This window comes from Lucilia sericata, unplaced genomic scaffold (assembly GCF_015586225.1).
Source record: "Lucilia sericata isolate MDLA Ls3-8-SP2 unplaced genomic scaffold, ASM1558622v1 Contig000433F_arrow, whole genome shotgun sequence".
NCBI lineage: Eukaryota > Metazoa > Arthropoda > Insecta > Diptera > Calliphoridae > Lucilia > Lucilia sericata.
The window spans coordinates 268083-291917 of NW_023994448.1; the positions used below are offsets into that span (position 1 = coordinate 268083).

Below are 23835 nucleotides of genomic sequence, written 5' to 3' on the forward strand. Positions count from 1 at the left end.
TAGGGCTACATAAATTTTTAACAAATGAAAAGAAAAATTTGAAAATACAAAAAATAAAATATTTTATAATTTTAGTTTATAATACATTTGTGATTGTAAAAATTTATTTCAATAATAAAAAAATCAATAAAAGAGCTTCTTTTATTAAAACAAATGCAGATTTTCTTGTGCAATTACTGACAATTGTCAAAATTTAATGTAATCAAAAAGATTTCGTTTGGCACAGCAAAAGTGATAATATTTTCCACCATAAGAAAATTTTATTTTACCATAGAACTTTGCTGCCGTTTGGCACACAGTCATAATTAGAGTTTTGAAATTTCCATAATTTAAAATTAGGTTGAATTCTATAAATTTTTTAATGAAAAATTTTTAATTTATTATTATGATTATTATTTATTAATTTTCGAAACTGAGTGATTTTTGAATTACTTTTATTACAATAATAAATTAATTTATCACATAATTAGAGACCAACTAACATAGTCTATAGCCTAAACTGTAGACTAGTATATAGAGGACTAAGTTCTACGACAATTATTAAGTCATTCTATATTGTGGACAAATATCTAGTTAACTTATATAGTCTATAGCCTAAGCAGTAGACTAGTCTATAGAGGACTAAGTTCTAGGACAATTATTAAGTCAATCTATATTGTGAACAAATATCTAGTTAATCAAAAATTGTTGTTGAATTAATTGAAGATGGAGCCCAAGCCTCAGTTCATTTTAGAACCATCTGTAAAGATTCTGGTGGTATATGCGCTCGGTAGGTTACCCCAAACAACTCGCTCTTTGAAGGAACTCTGACTTTGAAAAGTACTGTGAGAGAATATACAATTTAGTGGCGCGAAAATAAAAGAAATAATATTTCAGTTTTTTTAATTATAGCACCTCCTAGTAGGAGGTGAATATTTTTGTATATTTAGAATTTCAATATTTCGCAGTTCTTTAACCGCGGCAAGTTGAAACTTGGAATTATAGGATACCCTCCACCTTTCAACTGATATTTTAGATCATTAATGAGTGTAATTTCTAGTACCTCATCCAATTATAATTGTCCGCACTTGGGAAAATGAATGTTTGTGTGTTTCCAGAATTACATATATTTAGATTGTAAGTATTAATGTAATTGAGAATTGACTCACGCCTTTTGTTAATTTCGCTGCTATCCCAGATCGAATGCCTTGCGTTGGCACCACAGCCCATGATTGTGTCGCTAGATGACCCGATTTAGGCCAGGATGTTGTTCAATTCGACTGGTGGTGCTGTCCTCTCATGTGCCATATAGCTTGAAGCAATAATAAAGCTGCTATTGTGAGGTAACTCGACCTTTGCGACTGTTAGGTCCTCTGAGCTGAGTACAAAGAAAAATGTTAATAGTTTTTTTTTTTAGCAATTAGACATGATCGAGGCTTACCATTGCTTCTTGCATATAAAATATTATATGTGGAGGACGGGAATTATAACACTTCCGAGTCCGTGACCCAGGGTTCTTGAACCAGGCCAATGTCGAGGTCTTCCTCAGCTAGGAGTACCCGTATGTTATCTGTCAGGATTAGGAGGATGTTCATCTCGAAGAGCAGAGAGTTAGTAACTTCGACTTCATCTGCATCGGTGCCCCCAGATTTTGTCGGACGGAACACCTTCACTTTTGCGTACCTGACCCCGAAGAAGAGCCTGAATCCTGTATCCCCGAAGTATCTCACCGGATTCAAAACGAGGTGCTATGCTGTCCTCACTGGCTAGGAGGTGTTCCATAACCAAGTCAGACAGTTACTACAGTGCTGATGACACCGCCTTTGTTGTTTACCAGTGCCATTAGTCCTCCACCACTTCGCTTAATAGTCTCCTGGTTAAGTCACTGCAGATTTTGGAAAATTATACTTCATTCCTCCTTGAAGTTGTTTTTATAATTAATAATAACTGCGGACATACTTCAAAAGATAATTTTAAATAAGGGAAGTATTGCCTACACTTGCAAAAAATGTTGAAATTATTTTTATAATGACTGATTCATATCACTCAGCCCAAACCGTTAAAACTAGAATCATGAATTTTTGGTACTAGGTTTCTTTGTCATTGCATAGATCCATTAGGAATGGGTTTTTAAAACTCGAACGTTTAGAGGATGAAATGGGTAAAAAGGGGAAAGGTTGGTCTATTTCAGATATTGTTGTTGGTGCGTGGTGTTTTTGATTCCAAATGACCCAAAAAAATATATTCTTTACTTATAAAACATTGGCCATCACATAGTGGTATGCCGAAAATTTCCCAAAATTAGTTATATCCCTACTGCAGATGCAGCAGGCCATGGAGTGGTTCTGCCATCTGCAACCTTCCTCCTATTAGACGGTTCACCTGCCTCGGTTTGAGATCGGTTACGCTTGGACCTTTCATCTGCAACTACTTTGGATGTTCTCAACCACAGCTTTATACTTAACGCGATCTTTCTCATCGCGTTCATGTGGAGGGTTTGAAAAAGGGACATATCGCTACGTATATTGGAGTGGTCCTGTTTGTCTGGAGAAAATAAAAGATGTCGATTTCCTTACTAAAATTCGAAGATACCGTTTTTAACAAAATTTTTGCTTTACATTCGAAATTTCACTATTATTTCCTGCTTTTTCATTTAAAATTGTCCTAATTTCAAACTGTTTCGTTTCGAAATAAATGAAACATTTCAACAGTCCTTTTCTGAAATTCAAATGAATAATATCCCTACAGAAAATGGAACTAGTACCAAACTAGTATTTTACTAATATAAAAATCACCAGTACTAGTTCCCAACTGTAAACTTTCCTATACCATTTTAAAGCTCAAATTAACATTGAGTGTGTTTCAAAGATTACTAATTCTAGACTTATACTAGTACGACTGGGTGTAATTAAGTGGTTCTTAATTACTAGTTCTAATGTTCACAAAAAGTCCTCATAATTGGTAATTTTACTCCATTGAAATCCTCCTACTTGGTTCCAAGTAAAAAATACTACAAAATTAATTTGTATACACTGAAAAAAGTTTAAGCATAAATATTATGAACAGCTTTCATTGACTAAAGTTAATAATATTTAAAAATAAGTTCCTAAATTGTATGAATTTGTTCATTTTTATTTTTTTAAACATAATCTAGAAGCCAAAGTATAACAAGTAGTCCGACTCTCACATATAGGAAATTACTCTCTCACATATACGAGTTCAGTGTGAATTCAACTCTCTTGTGAGAAGTTTAAACTTGTCAAAACCCTCAAAAGTTTACCTTTCTTTTTTGACCACTTTTAAGGATCGTACGCAAAATTTCAGTTATCCACAAAAAATCCGTAATTTTTTAAAATAGATTCATTGCACTTTTCACATAAAATATTGTTTAATTTTCTTAAAATGGAAAAAAAATTTTTTTCTATTTATTGACATTTCATTTTTGTTGTTGTTGAATTTTAATTTACAAACAGAGTTTCAATTTTTGGTATTGAAAATTCAAATAAATTTAAAATTGTAATTTTTTATAAAACTCTGTGTGTTCAAAACGCACCAACACATATACATTTTTGTTACCAACACATATTTAGAGTTAGGTACTTTTTCACTAACACATGCTTAGAGTTAGGTACTGCTGTCAAAGAGTCGGACTACTTGTTATACCACCAACGTAGATATCGTGGATTATACATATAATGTCCACAAAATTGCCTTAAATACATTTGCGTATGATCAAATAAATATGAAACTCATTGCAATTTTTAAATTTAACAGACGTACTTACATAGGGCTCTACATGCAAGTGGACTTAAACAGTCATTCACTATTTATCCTCTGATTTGAAAGGAAGTTTTTGTAAATTTCCTTCATTTTATGTAAAAACTTTGAAAAATCAGTTACAAAATTTGAACGCAAAGCTTCATAAATTAAATATTAAAAGCCCAGTCGCTAAAGACCATTTGAAATAAATTTTGAAAAACTGTTGTCTATAACAAATAAATTTACATTGCCTGTTGGGTAATTTAAAACAAAATCGAAAAACTGAGATTTTCAACATAACCCTCTCCTATTTCCGTGAAATTCGGTACAATAATTCTTCGTATGAATACGAAATTTAAAGTTCTCCAAAATTTTCAAATACATATTTTACGGTTTAGATTTTATCGATGATAAAAGTTCATATTTTTAAGATTTTTTTCAACAAGCTTTAATTTTGACATGGTCTGTTTTATAAATTAATGACGTTATTATATATCTTTGGTGCATTTCAAAATTTTTTTTAAAAGATTTTGTACCTTACCCTTTCTGATTTTGATGAAACTTGGTACACCCATTCTTTCTATAAATACGAAGTTCTCCAAATCACGGTTTAGATTTTATTAATGTTCAAAGTTCACATGTTTTAAGATTTGTTTCAACAAGCATTAAATTTGACATCTTATATTTTCTAAACTATTTGTCCGATAATTTTAAATATTATGCTTCTTGAAAAAAATCTTAAAAATATAAACTTTGATCCTCGATAAAATCTAAACTGTAATGAATTTGGAAATTTTGGAATACTTTAAATTTAGTATTTACACAATGAGTGTGTGTACAAATTTTCATAAAAATTTAAAAAAATCGAGAATTTTTGAAATGTCTGAGTTTATTTTAACTAAAAACTAATACAAAATCGTAAAAAAGTTTCGACTTTCATATCAAAAATTGCGTATAGTCATCAAAATCAGCATTAATATACATATATAAAAATTGATAAACATAAACGGCTGTATTTATAAAAACTTATTTTAGGTTTATTAAACAATTTTAGGCAAAATTCAGGAAAATCGTATTTATAAACGTGAAATAGCTTAAAACACCTTCAATAAACCATTGACAATTAGAAGAATTTTATTGTAGGCTCGACCCTTCTTTAAGCCAACAATAAGTTGATTTTTAACAATTTTTTTCTCAGATAAAGATTTTTCCGGTAATTTTAGGTTGATTGCGAAAACTAATTATGGTTTCTTTTAAAATAAAATCTAAAAATTCTAATTTTAACGTTTACAAATTTGTAAATAAAATCCCAGAAAATTTTTAAACGATTATATTTTGAGGAAAAAACTCAAATCTAGGCATTATTGGATTAATGCATGAATATTTGACAATATTCCAATTGTCCAGCACTATTTTTAGGCAATTTGGAAATGCCCGTCTGTCAACCAAATGATGGACAAAATCATTTGATTTGGCTTTTTCAAAGTTAGTTGGTTAAATATAATGCCATAAAGTAATTAACCATGTAAATTATATTGATTAGTGTTATACTAATGCAAAATATATTCGCCGGCATTAAAATTAGTCAAATATCAAAGAAATTTATCAATATTTGCAAAAATTTATCAAAAATCACAAGGAAAATAAGTAAAAATAAGAAAATGTGTCATAGTGATGTATATTTTGTCGCAAAATATCCGTTATTCGGATACTTTTAATAATAATTATAAATTATATGTTATATTTATACATCTGAACTAAATAGACATTTATTAAAGCCATATATATATTTATTTTTCTTAAAAGTTTGTTTTTATTGTCAAAAATCTATTATAAACAAAAATATGAAATTAAGAAAACCGAATCAACGAATATTTTATCCTAATTGTACGCAACACTAACACATAAAATGACAGCCATATTGTACAGTGCTGCCAACTTAAACATAAATCAGCACAATAGTTAATATACGTTTATTATTTGTTTATGAATATCACAATTTTATTAATGGTTTTTAAGGCTAAAGTGTGCTTTAACTATTGAGTGCATTAAAAGCAAAATAAGATTTTTTATAAATACAAGCGAAATAAAAATACAGCGCAAAAGACCTGGATCTTACTAAATACAACTAAAATTAAATAGATTAAAGTCCTTTCTAATAACTCTTTCTAATTATATACATTAATACACTGTGGAATCTTAAGTGTGACAAAATAAACTAAAAAAGGAATACCTAGCAAGTGATACTAGACATCTGCACGAGTGCGTTAAAAATGACTTACAAGTCACTCGTTTATTTTATGAATACTGTCTGTAGTGCGGCCGAAGTTAAAAAAGCAGTTGATGATCCACATTCAACAATAAAAGTGTAAAAGCAAACAAATACAAAAGAAACAGAGACAATAGAGTTAGAGTGAAAAACCAATCGGAATAATGTATGATCTGTTTCGAAATGTTTCGAGACAACTTATGAGTGATTTTATAGAATTTGTGTTAATTTAAGCAAAACGCATTGTTACAAGAATAAAATACAATTAGTAGAATTTAGAGTTTACTTTTAATCGACAAAATGCTATAAAATATTTTTTAAATTTTTTCACTCATATGCATTCCATAATTTGTAATAAATTGGAATTTCTGAAACAAAGCGACATCAACATGCTTTGTTGAATGCTTTGAAGCAACTAAATAAAATGTTTGTATATTTTACGCCCTTGTAAAGAGGTTCGTTTACGATCGTGTTGTGTACATGTAAATTGCCGAAAATCTTCGCATTCAAAACAATTAGAGTTCGCCCCGCGGCCGAAATTCGACCGGAACCATTGAAGGAAAGATTGCATACATATGCTACAAAATAAAATCCTATTTTTGTAGTTCACATGTCTGACAAAAAATTATATCAATTGCTATTATCAAAGTGTATAACTTGGTTTGATCAATGTGTTCTTTAAGAAAATGTGATAAATTTTATATTATCTCTATTAGCAATAAATAAATTTTATTTGCTGTCTTTAGTATAGTAGGTTTATGTTGTATAAATTTTCCCTTATAACACTCGGCAAAGACTTCTTTCAACCGACTTACTGCTTATTAGGCTTAAATATTAATGTATTTTAAACGAATTTAATAGTAGATATACTATGAAGCTTCTTAAGAAATCTTTGAAAAAATACATTAATAAACGTAACCATTGCCTACACATACTACAGTTTTCACTTTACACCTCTATTTCTATAACTGCCTTTTTCCTAATTGATTAGAATAACCCGATAAAGAAGAATATCATCAAATCCTCACTGTGCTAAAACTGTATATTAGCGATATACTGATTCATTTTTGACAGTGTATCATGACCAACTAAACTTTCCTACTTATATTTTAACAGGATTTGTTTTTGTACATTATTAAAATCCTTAAAATCAATCAAAACATTTATGTAGAATTGTTGTCCTACCAATGTTTTTCCAGGTCAAACACCAACATCCTTTAGTATCTTATATCATTAACATCGTAATATATATTATTACATTCACACTTTGAAAAATAAAAAAACAATAAATTCATATTTTCGCTTTACCTAAGCCTGTCTGTATACATACAGTGTCTCTCATAAGTATTCGAATTTAGGTAAACTATGAAAAGAAACCAAATTTAATAATATATTTTGTGTGGGAAATAAATAAATTAATTTGTTATATTGTCTAGATAGTCCTTAGTTTTGATATCACGCCCCTTAAAACTTGAAAACTTTACATTTACTTAAATTAGTTGTGCTTTTTTTAAAAAAAGTCCATGAAACTACTTCACAAAAGTATGCGAATTTTTCCTGTATTTCATATTTGATCATATTATACGATACACACATTTTAGAATCGCATGGTTTTATGCTTAATATGGGTTTAAGGGGTTACTATCAACCGCATGGATATATTTTTGACCCATTTGGTCCACAATTTTGGGGGATTTGTACCCTCTTTTCATGTAATATCATTAAAATGGCGATTTTTGGCTATATTTGTAATGTTTTCACCCTTTTTCCAGAGATAAAACCAAAATTTAATATTGGAATTTAATAGAACCCATAGGGTATCTAAAAATAATATTTTTTGTTATAAGGATCTGTACTTAAACGTTCCAAGATGTATTTTTGCTATCGTTTTGCAGTTTCTAATTGAATTATCTGGATCATAAGTCCCTTTTCGTACCTCTAGGGACGATATTTTCCGACAAAGTTGTCTAGTGTATATTCATGTACATATTGGCACTAATATATTTTAAATTTTCAATATATTATAGCGGTATACAACCCCAAAACATGCCTTAACAAAACGTCATCCTATATAGTAGATTTCAGTTTTTACTACTCGTAACTTTTACGCTTATGTTGCCCGTTACAATAACACTGTAAGTCCAAAATTTTGGTTTTAATTTGATCATAGTAAATAATATTTAAACACATATCAACATTTTTGAGTTAGATCATAATGATATCGTGCCATGCAGCTTGGAGGCCATTGGTATATAAAAATAATTATTTTACTGTTTTGAATGGTGTTTCTTCGAGGCATGTTTTGGAGTTGTACACTTCCACAACACATTGAAAACTTAAAATGTATAAAAGCTGATATCTAAAAGAATATATACCAGAAAACTTTCCCCGAAAATAGTTGATCCTAGTATTATAAAAATGGACTTAAGTTCCAATATATTGAATTAGCGAAAGAAGAATGATCCGAATAATTTATCTTGGAACGTTTAAATACAGATTCTTGTAACAAAAGATATTATTTTTAGATACCCCAAGGGGTCTTTTAAGTACCAATATCAAATTTTTGTTTTATCTCTGAAAAAAAGGAGAAAAATTTACAATTATGGCCAAAAATCGCTATTTTAATGATATTACATGAAAAAAGGGTACAAATTCCCCAAAATTGTGGACCAAATGGGCCAAAAATATATCCTTTCCGTGGATAGTAACCCCTTAAAACAATATTACGCATAAAAACCATTCGATTCTAAAATTTGTGTTGCGTATAATATGAACAAATATGAAATACAGGAAAAATTCGTATACTTTTGTGAGGCAATTTCATGGACTTTTTTTAAAAAAGCACAATTAATTTAAGTCAATACAAATTTTTCAAGTTTTAAAAAGCGTGATATCAAACATAAGGACTATCTAGACAATATAACAAATTAATTTATTTATTTTGCACACAAAATATATTATTAAATTTGGTTTCTTTTTATAGTTTACCCAAATTCGAATAATTATGAGAGACACTGTATGTACATATTAGTTTACAAAAATCTTATTAAAAACAACATCAAAATATCATTGCAAAATACAAAAATAAACCATCAGCAGAGAAGTACCATGTTTTTACACTCTCCCCTCTTTTTTCTACAATGAAAAAAATGCAGTGTTGTTGCTTTGCTTTCTTATTTTGTTTTCTATTTTTTAATTCAATACAAGTTTATGAGATTCTGTATTGGTAGAAACTTTAAACGCTTATATTTCCGATAATACTGAACCGAATACTGATCATATATAGATTCTGCAGTGAGGCTCGGAATCTGCATTCATAAAAAAAAGAATCATGAAAATCGGTGAAGTAATAGAGCCGTAAAATGTTCCCTATCGTTTTGGCTTTGCGTATTAATATATATGATGATGATGATGATGATGATACTAGCGCCGTACTATGGTTACAAATCATAAAGGCTGTTTGTACGTAAAAGTTCGAACTGATCACACTGATCACTCGTAGATTTCGAGATGTTTTTGCCAAATTATATCAAACCCTACACAACTCTCAACGAGCGAGACGAGTAATATTCCGTTCATAAATTAAGCAAGTTGTGTGTGATTATAACTCATTTGTTCAAACCTACACATCCTGCACATGCTTGTTTAATATTTTCACAATAGTGTACCTACGTGTATTTTGATACTCTGCAGTACCGTGAATTTAAGAACAAGCATACCCATGCAGATGTTTAAGATGATACTATTCTTCTGATATGTATTATCGAGTACAGGACTTATTAGAAAGGACTTTAACACATTCAATTTTCTTGAATTTAGTTAGATCGTGGTCTTTAGCGCTGTATTTTTATTTTTTATAAATTATTTTAGACATTAATGTTAATGCAAAATTTATGCATTAATTTTATTATTATTTTAATTAATGCATTAAATTCAAAAATATTTAATGTTAATGCAAATTGAATGCATTAAATGTACCCATGTTAATGCAATAAACTTCCATTAACATTAATTTTTTTAATGTTGAAAAAATTGTTAATGCATTAACACATTTAATGCATTTCTCCCAGGTCTGATTAAAACACATGTAATTTTCGTAATATATTTTATTATTAAAAAACAAAGTCAAGAGGAACAGCCTCTTAAGGATTTTATGTAGGAATACCTCTCCATCGATGCGTATATTTTTTTCAAATGGTTCTCAGTTCCCTACCTGCGCATATTGGTTTATTTAGAATTAGATTTTTCTGGTCAAAATGTAACTTTTTCATATTCTTTTTTCGCAAATTTTTTATGACATCGAGATAAAAATCACTTCAATTTATTAAAAAATTAATTTTGTTTTTGATTAAAACACATGTAATTTTCGTAATATATTTTATTATTAAAAAACAAAGTCAAGAGGAACATCCTCTTAAGGATTTTATGTAGGAATACCTCTCCATCGATGCGTATATTTTTTTCAAATGGTTCTCAGTTCCCTACCTGCGCATATTGGTTTATTTAGAATTAGATTTTTCTGGTCAAAATGTAACTTTTTCATATTCTTTTTTCGCAAATTTTTTATGACATCGAGATAAAAATCACTTCAATTTATTAAAAAATTAATTTTGTTTTTAAAATCCGTTACTTCTTGCTACTTAACAGGTGCTCAAACATTGAAATTTTTAGTATTGTTGAAAAATCTAGTGCGTTTATTGTAACTTAAGTATTTAGTTAAATGATTCTGTAGCTTACAAATAAAAAGTTTTGAACAAAGTTTATTATGAATTGTAAAGCTGATGGTATGTGTTTATTAAATGTAATATAACAAATTTAAAATAATAAACAGATATAAAAAAAAACGATCTTTTCTGATGCATAATGGAAAATTTATTTTTTATTTTTCGACAAATTTAAACTTTTTAAAAAATGTCCAAATTTGTCCAGCGAAAAACAAAATTCGAAAATAAAACGTAGTCTGTTGAATCAGAATGTGTTATTTTTTCTGCAATAATTTAAAATATAAATATATTTTTAGACAACCTTCGCCTCAAAAATTGTGATTTCGTTAAAAAACATTACCTAAGGAGAAGAATAAGGCTATTATTTTGTACTTAGACCCATCTGTATCCAAAGATTAAAACTAGTTCACATAGTCAATATTTACATTAATTTTTTAAATATTTTATGTTACAATAAATAAAATTATAAATATAATACGAATTTTTGAAATATTCGTATATTACTAAAAAAGACGTAACTTTCTCACAAAATTTTTTTTATAATTTGAACGCATATAACTTATGAACAAGTAAAGATTTTTTAACAATTACTTTTTTTGAAGGTTCATAAATGTTTAATTTATTTAAAAGAGGATATTTTACAAAAAATCGGAAAAGGTTTAGACTCGTAATTAAAAAATATCGCAATATATATGTGAAAAAATAAATTAAGATTTTGAATATCTCGAAAACCACAAGAGTTAAATAAACATTATAACGACATTTTTTGTAGGTCTATAATAGTAGATTTTATATATTCTAAAATTTTTTTAATCGAATCAAAAACCGAAACTTGGGCAGGTTTTAAATTTTACATATATTAAATGTGCCCTATTTTGGGGCTGTGAATCGGCCCCTGTAGGACTTTTAAGATGAAAATTTTATTGAATTGACAATAAATTGTTTATTAATAATAAATTAAAGGTCACCATAAAATTACTATTTTCGTAAAAAAAATAATTTTGGCCAAGAAAAATTTATTTTAAACCAATGTGCAGCGATTGAAAATCCTGACCTCAGTATAATTTGTGAAAAATAAAAATATCTTCGATTTTTTTGAAACGGATCTCAAAAATTCCGTAATTTTGAGCTGATTACGGAAAAAGTAATTTTGGTCCTCAAAATGATTTTTAGTGGGTATATTATTTTCCCTTTTTATCGAAATAGGTGTCAAAATTGTCGTAATTTTTAGCGTATACAGAAAAATATTTAAAAAATAGTTTAGCATTTGATTTAGTCCATTTCAGATTTTTAGATTATTTTGAAATTTATATGGCCCTTATAATACACTAAAAGTAGTTTTGCGAACCAGAAATACATTAACAAAAATTTTAATTATTTTTCCCGCGATAAGTTAAAAATTTTCAAAAATATATATTTTTTCTGAGATCAAGATTTTCATTGTTTTTATTTTTCTCGTATTTAGTACATTCGAACGCATCGTTTGAGAGGTATTCATCCAAAAAAGTGGTCCACGGGACACCCTATTGTGCAGATATTTTGAGATAGAAAGTTTTTGGACCTATGCCCTTTTCAAATATAATTTGTAATAACCTTTTTCCAACCAATTTTTCTGTTTTACTACTGTCGGTTTTTTCAAAATGTTGATTTTTAGAATATCGAATAACCTGTTTTTTTATGCAAAAATCCGGTTTCGAACACTTTGATTTTCTTTACATTCAACGGATTAAATTTTGAAGTAAATAATAATACAGCCCAATAACCGGATAACCGTTTTTTTTTTCTGAATTGGAAAAATATCAACCGATTTTTGTCAAATGTCAACTATTCGAAAACCGGTTTTTGGAAAATGTGAAATAATTGATCACCCTACTGTTCAGGTTAGGCAAATAAACAAGTTTGTGTTTAAGTAAATACCAACAGCTGATAGATAATCACCCCTAATCACCTTTTTAACATTCACTAAATGTATGGCAGCTGCAATCAGATACACTAAAAGTAATTCATGCCTTAAAAAAGAAAACTGCTGTAAGTTCGAAATGTTTCGTAATATCACACAAAGGAATGCTTTTGAATAATGCGCGAAATTATGTGAATTTATTATTTAAGTAAATTGTGATGAAATTTTTTTAGTTTGAATAATATAATTATTTTGGGTTCCTGGCTTTATTTAAACGAGTAATAATGTACAAAAAGGGAGGCTATGAAATAATTTCTTACTTTCATAAACTTCAAAACAGGTTAATGTTTCGTATAATAGCAAGAAGAAAGTATTATGAGACTTTACGTATGAAAAATCAAATGAAATGACTTTCAAATTTTTTATCCATATTGTCTTTTAATGTGTGATGGTTTCATTACACATTGCGTTTCATACTACTACGTAAAATAAAGGCTAAGTTTTCCCAACGACAATTTTGATCATGAGAAGATTAACGACTTACACAGTTTTCCGTTGTGGATACTATGTATAATTAATATACTTTGTAAATTATATACTTTAGATATAATTTTATTTTAAGTTTTCTTTGAGTTTTAAATTTGTTAATATTTTTCTTGATAATCAAAAATTTAGAATTATATTTTACTTTCAAAAAGAAACATTAAATTTAAATAAAACTTTATACAATATTTATAATACATTTATAAAAAAGAATATCAAATACATCCGTAAACCAAAGAAATCAGCTTATTCATCAGGGAATGGAACGTAGATACTAAATGAGCCTTAAGCTTGGATTATTCGTAGTGTACTTAAGAGTTTTAGTTTACAAACGAAACACACAAAACACCCTTAAATTTCTAAAATTATGTGCGCATACATGCATTCATACGAACATGATTATGTATGTAAGTGGAAGGATTTTTATAAAAACCCTGCCAGCAACTCAAACTTTAAATGCACTATAGTAGTCATCCTTTTCAGAGTTAGTTGTGACAGAGAGTTAGATTATTTTAATAATAATTAAATTATTAAAATTCATTCGGAATAAAAAAAACGAAACAAAAAAAAAAATATATATATATATATATATATATATATATATATATATATATATATATATATATATATATATATACAAATATTGCATATTAACCGCCGTATTCATAATCAAGAATGTTCTAAAAAGCATCGCAATAGACAATGTCTGGTGTGACATTTATATTCCAACATGTTTATTGATGTTTGGATATAATACTTGACATTTTTAAATCAACAATAGTTTTAATTTTATTTTGTTTTTTGTCTCTCCTGTAAAATGTTTAAAAGTGTTGTTACACCCTTTTGCATTTCAGGTGACAATATATATGTTTAATGTACAAAATAATTAGGAAAATATAAACTTAAGAAAACTAGCTAATCCTAGCTTATTATAAATCAATATTTAGAAAAAAACACAGTAGTAAAACAAAAAAACTGGGTTTAAGACCGGTTGAAAAACCGAGTCAATCACCCTAGTAGTTAGTCTCTAAAAATGTGTTATTATCGTTGTCGAATACCAAATTTTGGAATAGTTCTGCATTACATTATATGTAGCTAGTAGTCAGCCTGCAAAAGTTAATTAGAAGTTAATTAGGAATTGCCGACAGGGTATTTATGTATGTATTTATGTATATATGTACATGTATGTACATTCATTACATACATATGTATTTGAAAGTAATGTATAAGCAATGTTGCCAGATTTGACGATTTATCGTCATTTTGACGATTTTCAGTGTCAAAAATAGCCTCTTGACGATTTTACTTCTAAATTTGACGATTTTTTAATAAAGGTTTTTATACAAATTTTCAAATTAGTCGGCAACGAAAAGGCGAATGTAATAGCTTCAAAGGGAAGGGAGCTCGAGGTGGTTAACCTGACGAATGCAAAACGCGGCAACAAAAGCTGAATTAAAAATATGGATGAGGGAATCCCACAAGGCCTGTTGGAATAATGAAACGGTGGGTAGAACCACAAAGATCCGCTGAGGTGACCCTGATGAGAGCAAGACGAGAAATCTCCTGAGCAATTCCGAGGTTAGTTGATTGTATGTATTTTGAGTGGACGCACAGAATTACAAGCACATATATACAAAATTGAAAGTGCGGATTCAGACGAATGTAGAGCATGTGGAGAGGACAGTAAAACTCTGGAGCATTTTCTATGCCCCTAGCAGGCATTCGTCGAAGTTAGTATCTTGGAATTTCGTCCAGGAAACTGAGTTTCTGAACATTGAAAAATAATACATTCAGTGAAAAAAATTTTCATGAAAAGGAGCACACCACAGGCCCTATAGTGGCCTAGGTGTATTTCTTCGGATTTCTATCAACCTAACCCATAAGAGCATAATATACATGATTCGATTTTAATAAAAATTCATGAAAAAGATGTAAAAAGGTTAAAGAAAAAATATCTCATATTTATATTTACTGTATATCATATCGCATATGTAGTTTACAAGAACTCAATATAAGGTATTTTGAAGTATAATTGTCAAATTAAGCAGATAATGACAACTAAAATCGATATTGATAAAAATGTCTTGATAGGTAAACTTTGTGTTGATTTTGTGTGTGAGAGAAAGAGATGATTGATATTTCTTTCTCTTTTTCTCACACACAAAAATCTAAAGTTTTCCAAAAAAAGTTTCCCTGTGTGAACCGGCACTAATGAATAAAAAAATAGTAGAAATACTATCTAATTTTTGACGATTTCCAAAAATCAATTGAGGATTTTGAATTTTTTCCTCGAAATTTGACGATTTTGCACCCAAATAATCTGGCAACTATGTGAATAAGCATGTAAGGACAATTCAGGACCTACATTTTCATTTTACTATTGCAATTGTGTGAGAAGACATTGTATTGTATGTTTGAAAAAAAAAATAAGTTATTTGTATTTTAATAGTGAAGTGTTTTAGTGTTTTAAATGGACCAAAATTGTTTGATGAATCGTAAACGATGGTTCACTTCGGTATGGCCAGGAGCTAAATTCTGGAAAGGGTCGATAACAACTCCCTTATCTCCATATATAACTTATCCTGCGGTAAAATCTATAAAATAAAATTAGTTTGTTTTACATTTTCCTTTTATTAATAAAAATTATATACAGTGTCTCTCATAAGTATTCGAATTTAGGTAAACTATGAAAAAAACCAAATTTAATAATATATTTTGTGTGGAAAATAAATAAATTAATTTGTTATATTGTCTAGATAGTCCTTAGATTTGATATCACGCCCCTTAAAACTTGAAAACTTTACATTTACTTAAATTAGTTGTGCTTTTTTTAAAAAAAGTCCATGAAACTACTTCACAAAAGTATACGAATTTTTCCTGTATTTCATATTTGATCATATTATACGATACACAAATTCTAGAATCGCATGGTTTTATGCTTAATATTGTTTTAAGGGGTAACTATCAACCGCATGGATATATTTTTGACCCATTTGGTCCACAATTTTGGGGGATTTGTACCCTCTTTTCATGTAATATCATTAAAATGGCGATTTTTTGGCTATATTTGTAATGTTTTCACCCTTTTTTCAGAAATAAAACCAAAATTTAATATTGGAATTTAATAGAACCCATAGGGTATCTAAAAATAATATTTTTTGTTATAAGGATCTGTACTTAAACGTTCCAAGATGTATTTTTGGTATCGTTTTTCAGTTTCTAATTGAATTATCTGGATCATAAGTCCCTTTTCGTACCTCTAGGGACGATATTTTTCGACAAAGTTGTCTAGTGTATATTCATGTACATATTGGCACTAATGTATTTTAAATTTTCAATATATTATAGCGGTATACAACCCCAAAACATGCCTTAACAAAACGTCATCCTATATAGTAGATTTCAGTTTTTACTACTCGTAACTTTCACGCTTATGTTGCCCGTTACAATAACACTGTAAGTCCTAAATTTTGGTTTTAATTTGATCATAGTAAATAATATTTAAACACATATCAACATTTTTGATGTGATCATAATGATATCGTGCCATGCAGCATGGAGGCCATTGGTATATAAAAATAATGATTTTACTATTTTGAATGGTGTTTCTTCGAGGCATGTTTTGGAGTTGTACACTTCCACAACACATTGAAAACTTAAAATGTATAAAAGCTGATATCTAAAAGAATATATACCAGAAAACTTTCCCCGAAAATAGTTGATCCTAGTATTATAAAAATGGACTTAAGTTCCAATATATTGAATTAGCGAAAGAAGAATGATCCGAATAATTTATCTTGGAACGTTTAAATACAGATTCTTGTAACAAAAGATATTATTTTTAGATACCCCAAAGGGTCTTTTAAGTCCCAATATCAAATTTTTGTTTTATCTCTGGAAAAAAGGAGAAAAATTTACAATTATGGCCAAAAATCGCCATTTTAATGATATTACATGAAAAGAGGGTACAAATTCCGCAAAATTGTGGACCAAATGGGCCAAAAATATATCCTTTCCGTGGATAGTAACCCCTTAAAACAATATTACGCATAAAAACCATTCGATTCTAAAATTTGTGTTGCGTATAATATGATCAAATATGAAATACAGGAAAAATTCGTATACTTTTGTGAGGCAATTTCATGGACTTTTTTTAAAAAAGCACAATTAATTTAAATCAATGCAAATTTTTCAAGTTTTAAAAAGCGTGATATCAAACATAAGGACTATCTAGACAATATAACAAATTAATTTATTTATTTTGCACACAAAATATATTATTAAATTTGGTTTCTTTTTATAGTTTACCCAAATTCGAATAATTATGAGAGACACTGTACATAGGCATTTTGATTATTAGTGATTTAAAGCTAATTTTTTTAAATAATCTGCGTCTTTGTGCACGAAATGCCATAATTTATAACAGGATACAAAAAGAAATAATCGTAGCAAATAATAGCTGTGTTCCAGAACTCTTCTCTTTTAAAATTTATAATTGTAGTTTGAGTACGATGCAATTGTTACATTTTGTTGTTAATATTTGACGTTTGAAAATTTGGTTGTCTATTAATAATATGGAATCCGAATTGCATCAAGATTTTTAAATTCATTTTTAAATCATTAGTATACAATTCTACAGGGAAATTTAAGAAATATAAACTTAATTTGACAGAAAGTGATTCTGAGCCGATCAGTAAGGTGGGTGTAGGACCAATTAGGGTATAAAACTTGATTTTATAATTCGTAAATATAAAAATGTCGCTGAAAATAATATGTCCTTAAAAAATAATGTTCAAATTTTTAATTTATTGTAATAATGTTAACTTGTTGGTTAATAATTTCCCATCAAATAATGTGTTTTTTTTATCATAATGTGTAAAATAGAGTAAATAATATGACTTTTTTGGTTTCTTCAAAAATTGTGTCATTAAAATTACTTTTCTTAACATTTCGTCCAAATCTTATCATCTACACAAAGTTATATAGTTATCCCATTTATTAAAAAATTCAGGCATTTTTTGCATTGTTTGGTCTTCGTTTTGCATGCAGAAGTGATGTAAACAACAATATCTACGCAAAAAAACCAATGAAATAATAATTATTTAGCCGTTTTTGCAACATATTTGTGAAAAGAAGACGCCTATAACTTTGTTATTTGTCGCCCGATATTAATATTTTATACCTTGTTGGAAAGATAATTTATTTAGAAGAACTTTTAAGAAACTTTAATTTTAATGGCACAATTTTTGAAGAATTAAAAAATGCTACTATTTACCCAATTTTACATTTTTCAATCGATTCCCGTTATCCGATTGGGCTAACATTTTTCACCAGTTAGTTTTAGACACTAATGAACAAAATAAGACCCATCTGAGCAAAATCGATATTTTTGGACACCTCTCCAAAATAAGCAAACATGGGTTTTCTTCTGCATTCTATGGATTTACGAATATGATATTTGCTCATTTCAGAACAATGTAAGAATATTGTTTTTTGATGTTTTTAAATATTTGTACGCTTAAGAGTATAAGAGCATATTTAAGGAATATTTAATTTACAGTTTTGCCGTATATTTTGAGAGAGATTATTGAGATATTGATTATTGAACTTGACATTTTAATGTTTTGAAATTATTTTTCATTTTCCATTGCTTTAATGCTAAGATCTGACGGAAGGTTAAAAAACGGTTTTAATTTATTACTATAATTAAAATTTTTACTGCACACTACATTTTAATTCAGAATTTAGTTTTTAATAATATAATTATTTACAATTTATTTTCACACTTTTTGTAAAAAATAGTTATTTTGCTTTCAAAATAAAATATAAAAAAATCAAAAAGGAACACTAAAATAACGAAATCTTGTTTACCACAATCCACAAGTTTTAAAAGAAGAGTAAATTAAATAGAAAAGAACAACATTATTATAGGTTTGTTTTTAAAACAAAGAAAAAGCTATAATACAAAATTACGACATACAACTCTATAAAGTTGTATACGAACGACGCTGAATGTGAATTGGGCAATTTTAATTTGAAATATTTATAAATGATAAATACAAACAGTTTTGTATTCACGAATATTTTCTTTATGTAATTTCAGAAATTTGATGAAATAGATGGGCAATCTGTTACACCACTCACAATGGCAGCTATGGCTGGTAATACGATGTATGTGAAAACCTTGCTTTCTCACTATAATATTGACTTGGAACGAGAGTGTAATGTAATATTTGACGGACTTGTAGTTTACGGCGCCACTGCTTTATGGGTGGCTGCAGGATTGGGCCATTTACAGGTTGTCAAACTATTAGTTAATAATGGTGCAAATATTAATCACAATACGAAAGCACAATCATCTCCCTTACGAGCTGCATGTTACGATGGTCGCTTGGATATAGTTAAATATTTAATTGAACATGGAGCAGATGTTAATTTAGGAAACAAATACAACAACACATGTATAATGATTGCTGCTTACAAAGGACATGCGCACGTGGTAAGTTAATTACAAATAAGGAAATTTTTCGGCGAGAAATCCGCCGTGTTTTGAAAATTAAATGTCTACAAAAACAATTTTTCGGTTTTTCTTAGTTGCCTTAATGTTTCAGTCACCTTATAATTCGTTATGAATATGAAAAATTTTTATTATTATTAGGACTGCGTCAGAAAAAAATTATACTTGTATTACAAGTACTTGTTCAATAAAACATAAACCGTGATATAATAATAAAATTGCTACAAATACGTAAATTTATTCAAATATTGTACAAATTCATTGAACATTTTAAAATTGATATATTATTCGAAACATATTTATAAATTTATCCACTTTTTCCGGAAATTCTTACATTAAAGATTTTATAGCTGCTTTCCTTGCATTTTTTTGACGAGGTGGTCCATCGAAGCTTAAAGTCGAACGAGTCCTGGGACACCTTTTCTGTGTTCTTTAATTCTTTGTTTGAAAGAAGGCCGAAGAACTATAGGAAATTTTACCCATTTTTGGCCAAAATTAATAACAGCCAAACTGCTGGACCGATTTGAATAATTCTTTTGAATTTTAATTTTGGAAGCATAGGGAGATTCCTTAAATTGTTCATACACTGAACAAAAAAATTGGTATTAATATTTACTAAGTATTTGTTCAAAACGAGATTCCCGCGTTGTAGATTTCCCGGTATGTATAATGTTCCCCGATCTATTTCAGGCCTTTTTCACAATATATTTTTTAAGTTTACACTTAATTTTGAAATTAACAGTAAATTTTGTTTACTAAGGAAGAAAGGCAATAAAGAATATTGTATTTTTAATAAAAAATTTGATTTTCGAGGTCTAAATTGTCAACTATATTAAAAAACATGGATTCATAAGTTCCCTGAAAATGCGTTTTTTAAAGTTTGCAAATGCTGTAGTTAACTAATGCTGTAGTTAACTAATTGTCTCAATGATCTGTTATGGTCTTATAACTAACATTTGAATTTTGGCCAAAAAAGGACCTTTTTCTATAATGACATGATGCCAAATCGGTCCAGAGATATGACGGCTTCTATGTTGTTTAAAAATAGGTAAACCCTCTTGTTGTAGACACTCCGTAATGGATATTTCTGTAATAAAACAAAACAAATAACAACACTCTCTTATACAAAACAATAATTACATAGCAAAAAAAGTGAGGAAAATGAAGTAGAATTTTTACCACAAATAACATACTAGAAGTACTTCCAATTTTGGTGAAAAACATATGAAATTTACACTAGCGTGTCATTGGAGGGATGTTGTTCAATTTTGACAACTTGAACATCTAATCTTATTTTTAGAAGCAGTAAAATTCGATATTTGGATGCCAAAAAGAAACCACATTCTTTCATGACAGGGTTATATAAATTTCATTGGTGACTTTTCTACATCTCTTTCCTCACTTTTAACTGGGTTTTCATTTGTATGGAAATATTTGGTTTATAAAAGCAAAAAATATGTAATCGCATTTTTAGATGTGATTATGACGTCGTTTGTAAAGTATGACATCAATTTTTTTGCTGGGCATATACATATGAAACGATGGACTTAACACATTTTTCAAGTGTCGAAAGAAGCATTCAAGTGTCTCGGTTTTTTGAAACGGTGTAAGACATACTTCACTCCATTTCATCTTCTTAATATTTACACCACTTATATTCGACCGAAAATGGAATACAACTCTCATGTATGGACCGGAGTTTCGAAGTCTGTTTTGGAGCTACTCGACCGCGTACAAGAGAGGGCGTATCCAGAGTAGGGTATCAAACTCTATCGATTCACTGGAGCACCGTCGTAACGTGGGGTGTATTTTACTGTTCTACAACAACACATCAACACATTACAGTGGAACAAACTTCCTGCAGAAGTATTCCTCGCCATTTTCGATGTGAAAAGGTTTAAAACAAATGTCCACAAACATTACTTCCTCTATCCTCCCTCCCACAACCTATTTTTCTTTACTGAATAGCGATCTCGAACTTTCGGAACTTTATACTACTCCACCCCTGCATTAGCTTTAGCTCTGCGCACAAAAGATTCAGAGCATTAAACTTTACGAGCTGCTTTTCTGATAGAAGGGTTCATCAGATAGTTAGTTATGGCCGTTTGGTTTCAGTTGACGATAAATACAGACCACAAAATTTTAATTTTAATTGCACTTAAAATGACGTTTAAGTAATTAACTCATTCAATAATAAAGAAAAAGTAAAGTAAAAAATTATTTTTAAAAATTCACATTTTTAAGTGATTTCATAAATTTTAAGATTTCCTATTAGTTATTTTAATATAGTATTCCATCAAAAACATACATTGACAATAATGAGTTAAAAAGTTAAAAAACGGCTTTTCCCTACTTTTTCATTAGCATTTTAACTCATTATTTAAATACGGTGATGACATTGGAGGCAAATACTCAACACGCTCGCTTACAAATTACTACCTAAAAATAAGGAGTTAAAAAGTTGTTTTGTTTTAAAAACAAACAAAAAATGCTCAAACAGAATACGAACCTGTTCGTTAGTTCGCTGTCATACTCACAACACCACAGCTTAGTTATTTTATTGTGCATCCAATAATGGTTTTACACAGAAAAACCATTTTTTTTCTTTGTGTTTGTGTAAAAAAAGTTGCTAGCGCGCAATTCAATAAAATATGCAAATAAAAGGACAAAACTCAAAATAAAGTACTTATGTATCTGATTATTATTATGATCATTATAAGTGTACTTAAAAGTAGTGCAGACAGTAAGTAGTAGTCATTGATCTAACTTAATATAATTATTTTGTAACACAAGAAACAACGCGTTGTCGGCGAAACAGACATTTTGATGAAATTTCTTTTAGATTTTATTTTATCCATTAAATATTTCTTTCGTTTAATATATAAAAAAAAAAAAAAAAAAAAAAAACATACCCAAAAATATATGCCTTAAGTAGGCTATTAAAATCAAATGATGCAAAATTATGATCTTATGGGTAAAATATGCAAAAATATGTGTTAACAAATTGAAATTCTTGAATTGTTCATTAAACGCACCATAAAAAACATGCATTTGCATATTTTGGTTGCCCTACTTATTATTAGATTTCAATTTTAAGCTGCCAAATCAAATGAAAATTTATATGATTTTCAAAAAAAAAACTTGCCTAAACATGTTTTGTTTCTACACTATCACATTTTAAATCAAATAAAACTAACTTAAAAAAAACATACATTATCAAATTAAATTGTATTTTGTTTCAGTTTTTACTTTTTTGTCCGTTAAAAAAATAAAACTCTGATAACATTAATAAATCTAATAGTAAAGGGCAAATAAAAGCGGCATGCATACGTATGCCGCAGTCAGGTGCTTGCCGCTTGAAAATTTTTGTTGAAGGGTCAATACACGCGTCATCAGTCCCTCCACCATAATCATTTTAAAATTAAAAAAATATATACATACGTATGATACGAATTCGCGAATAAAATAGAATTATTCGCATTAAAAATTAAATTAGTTTGCGAACAAATTCAATTCGAATGCAATCCGCCTTCTGGTTGCAAGGCTACCAATAAAAACGAAATTCAAACAAACTTGAATTTTTCCCAAATTTGCTTTGAATTTTTATATCTGGCAATTTGATTTTACTTTTGATATTAACAAACCAACATGGGGTGTATACATTACAAATTTTCGAATTGAATTTTTGAACATAACATTTTATTGCCAACAGATGTCTTCAAATGTATATCGTCACCTAAAACGCAAACAGCCCTATCTAACATTTTTAAAATTTTACAGGAGAAGCATAAAACTATTTAAATTGAAAAGTTTGTTTCTATCAATGCGATTTACTTGTAGTAAATAAACAAATTGTTTAATAGTGAAACCTATCAGTTGTTATTATAGTTTACAATGGCATATATTAAAATGGATAAATTTTACTTTTTTACCTTTAATATTTGAATGTTTTGTAGATAGGGCCTTTTGTTTTTTGTCAATAAAATCGCTAATTTTGGTCGGAGGAGTGGACATTTGTTTTGATGCAATACTTTATTATCAACAATAAAATCGATTTTTAATTTTTGGTTAGTTAGGGCCTTTTGCGTTTCAGGTGACGATATGTATTCCAAAATTCAGTATATCGTCACACTAACCAAAAATT

General features: G+C 28.7%; 1 protein-coding gene across 3 annotated transcripts in view; it reads left to right on the top strand.

Moving 5' to 3' along the window:
- The window catches only part of LOC119604806 (protein fem-1 homolog B), a 38540-nt gene that overhangs the window by 11571 nt on the left and 3134 nt on the right, over positions 1-23835 (top strand). For 2 of the 3 annotated variants that reach the window (XM_037957661.1, XM_037957662.1), the window contains exon 2: positions 19278-19673. In XM_037957661.1, coding sequence (XP_037813589.1) covers positions 19278-19673 — 396 coding nt within the window. Of the gene's footprint in view, positions 1-17458; positions 17464-19277; positions 19674-23835 lie in introns of those variants that run through there. The other variant, XM_037957663.1, reaches the window with a different exon arrangement.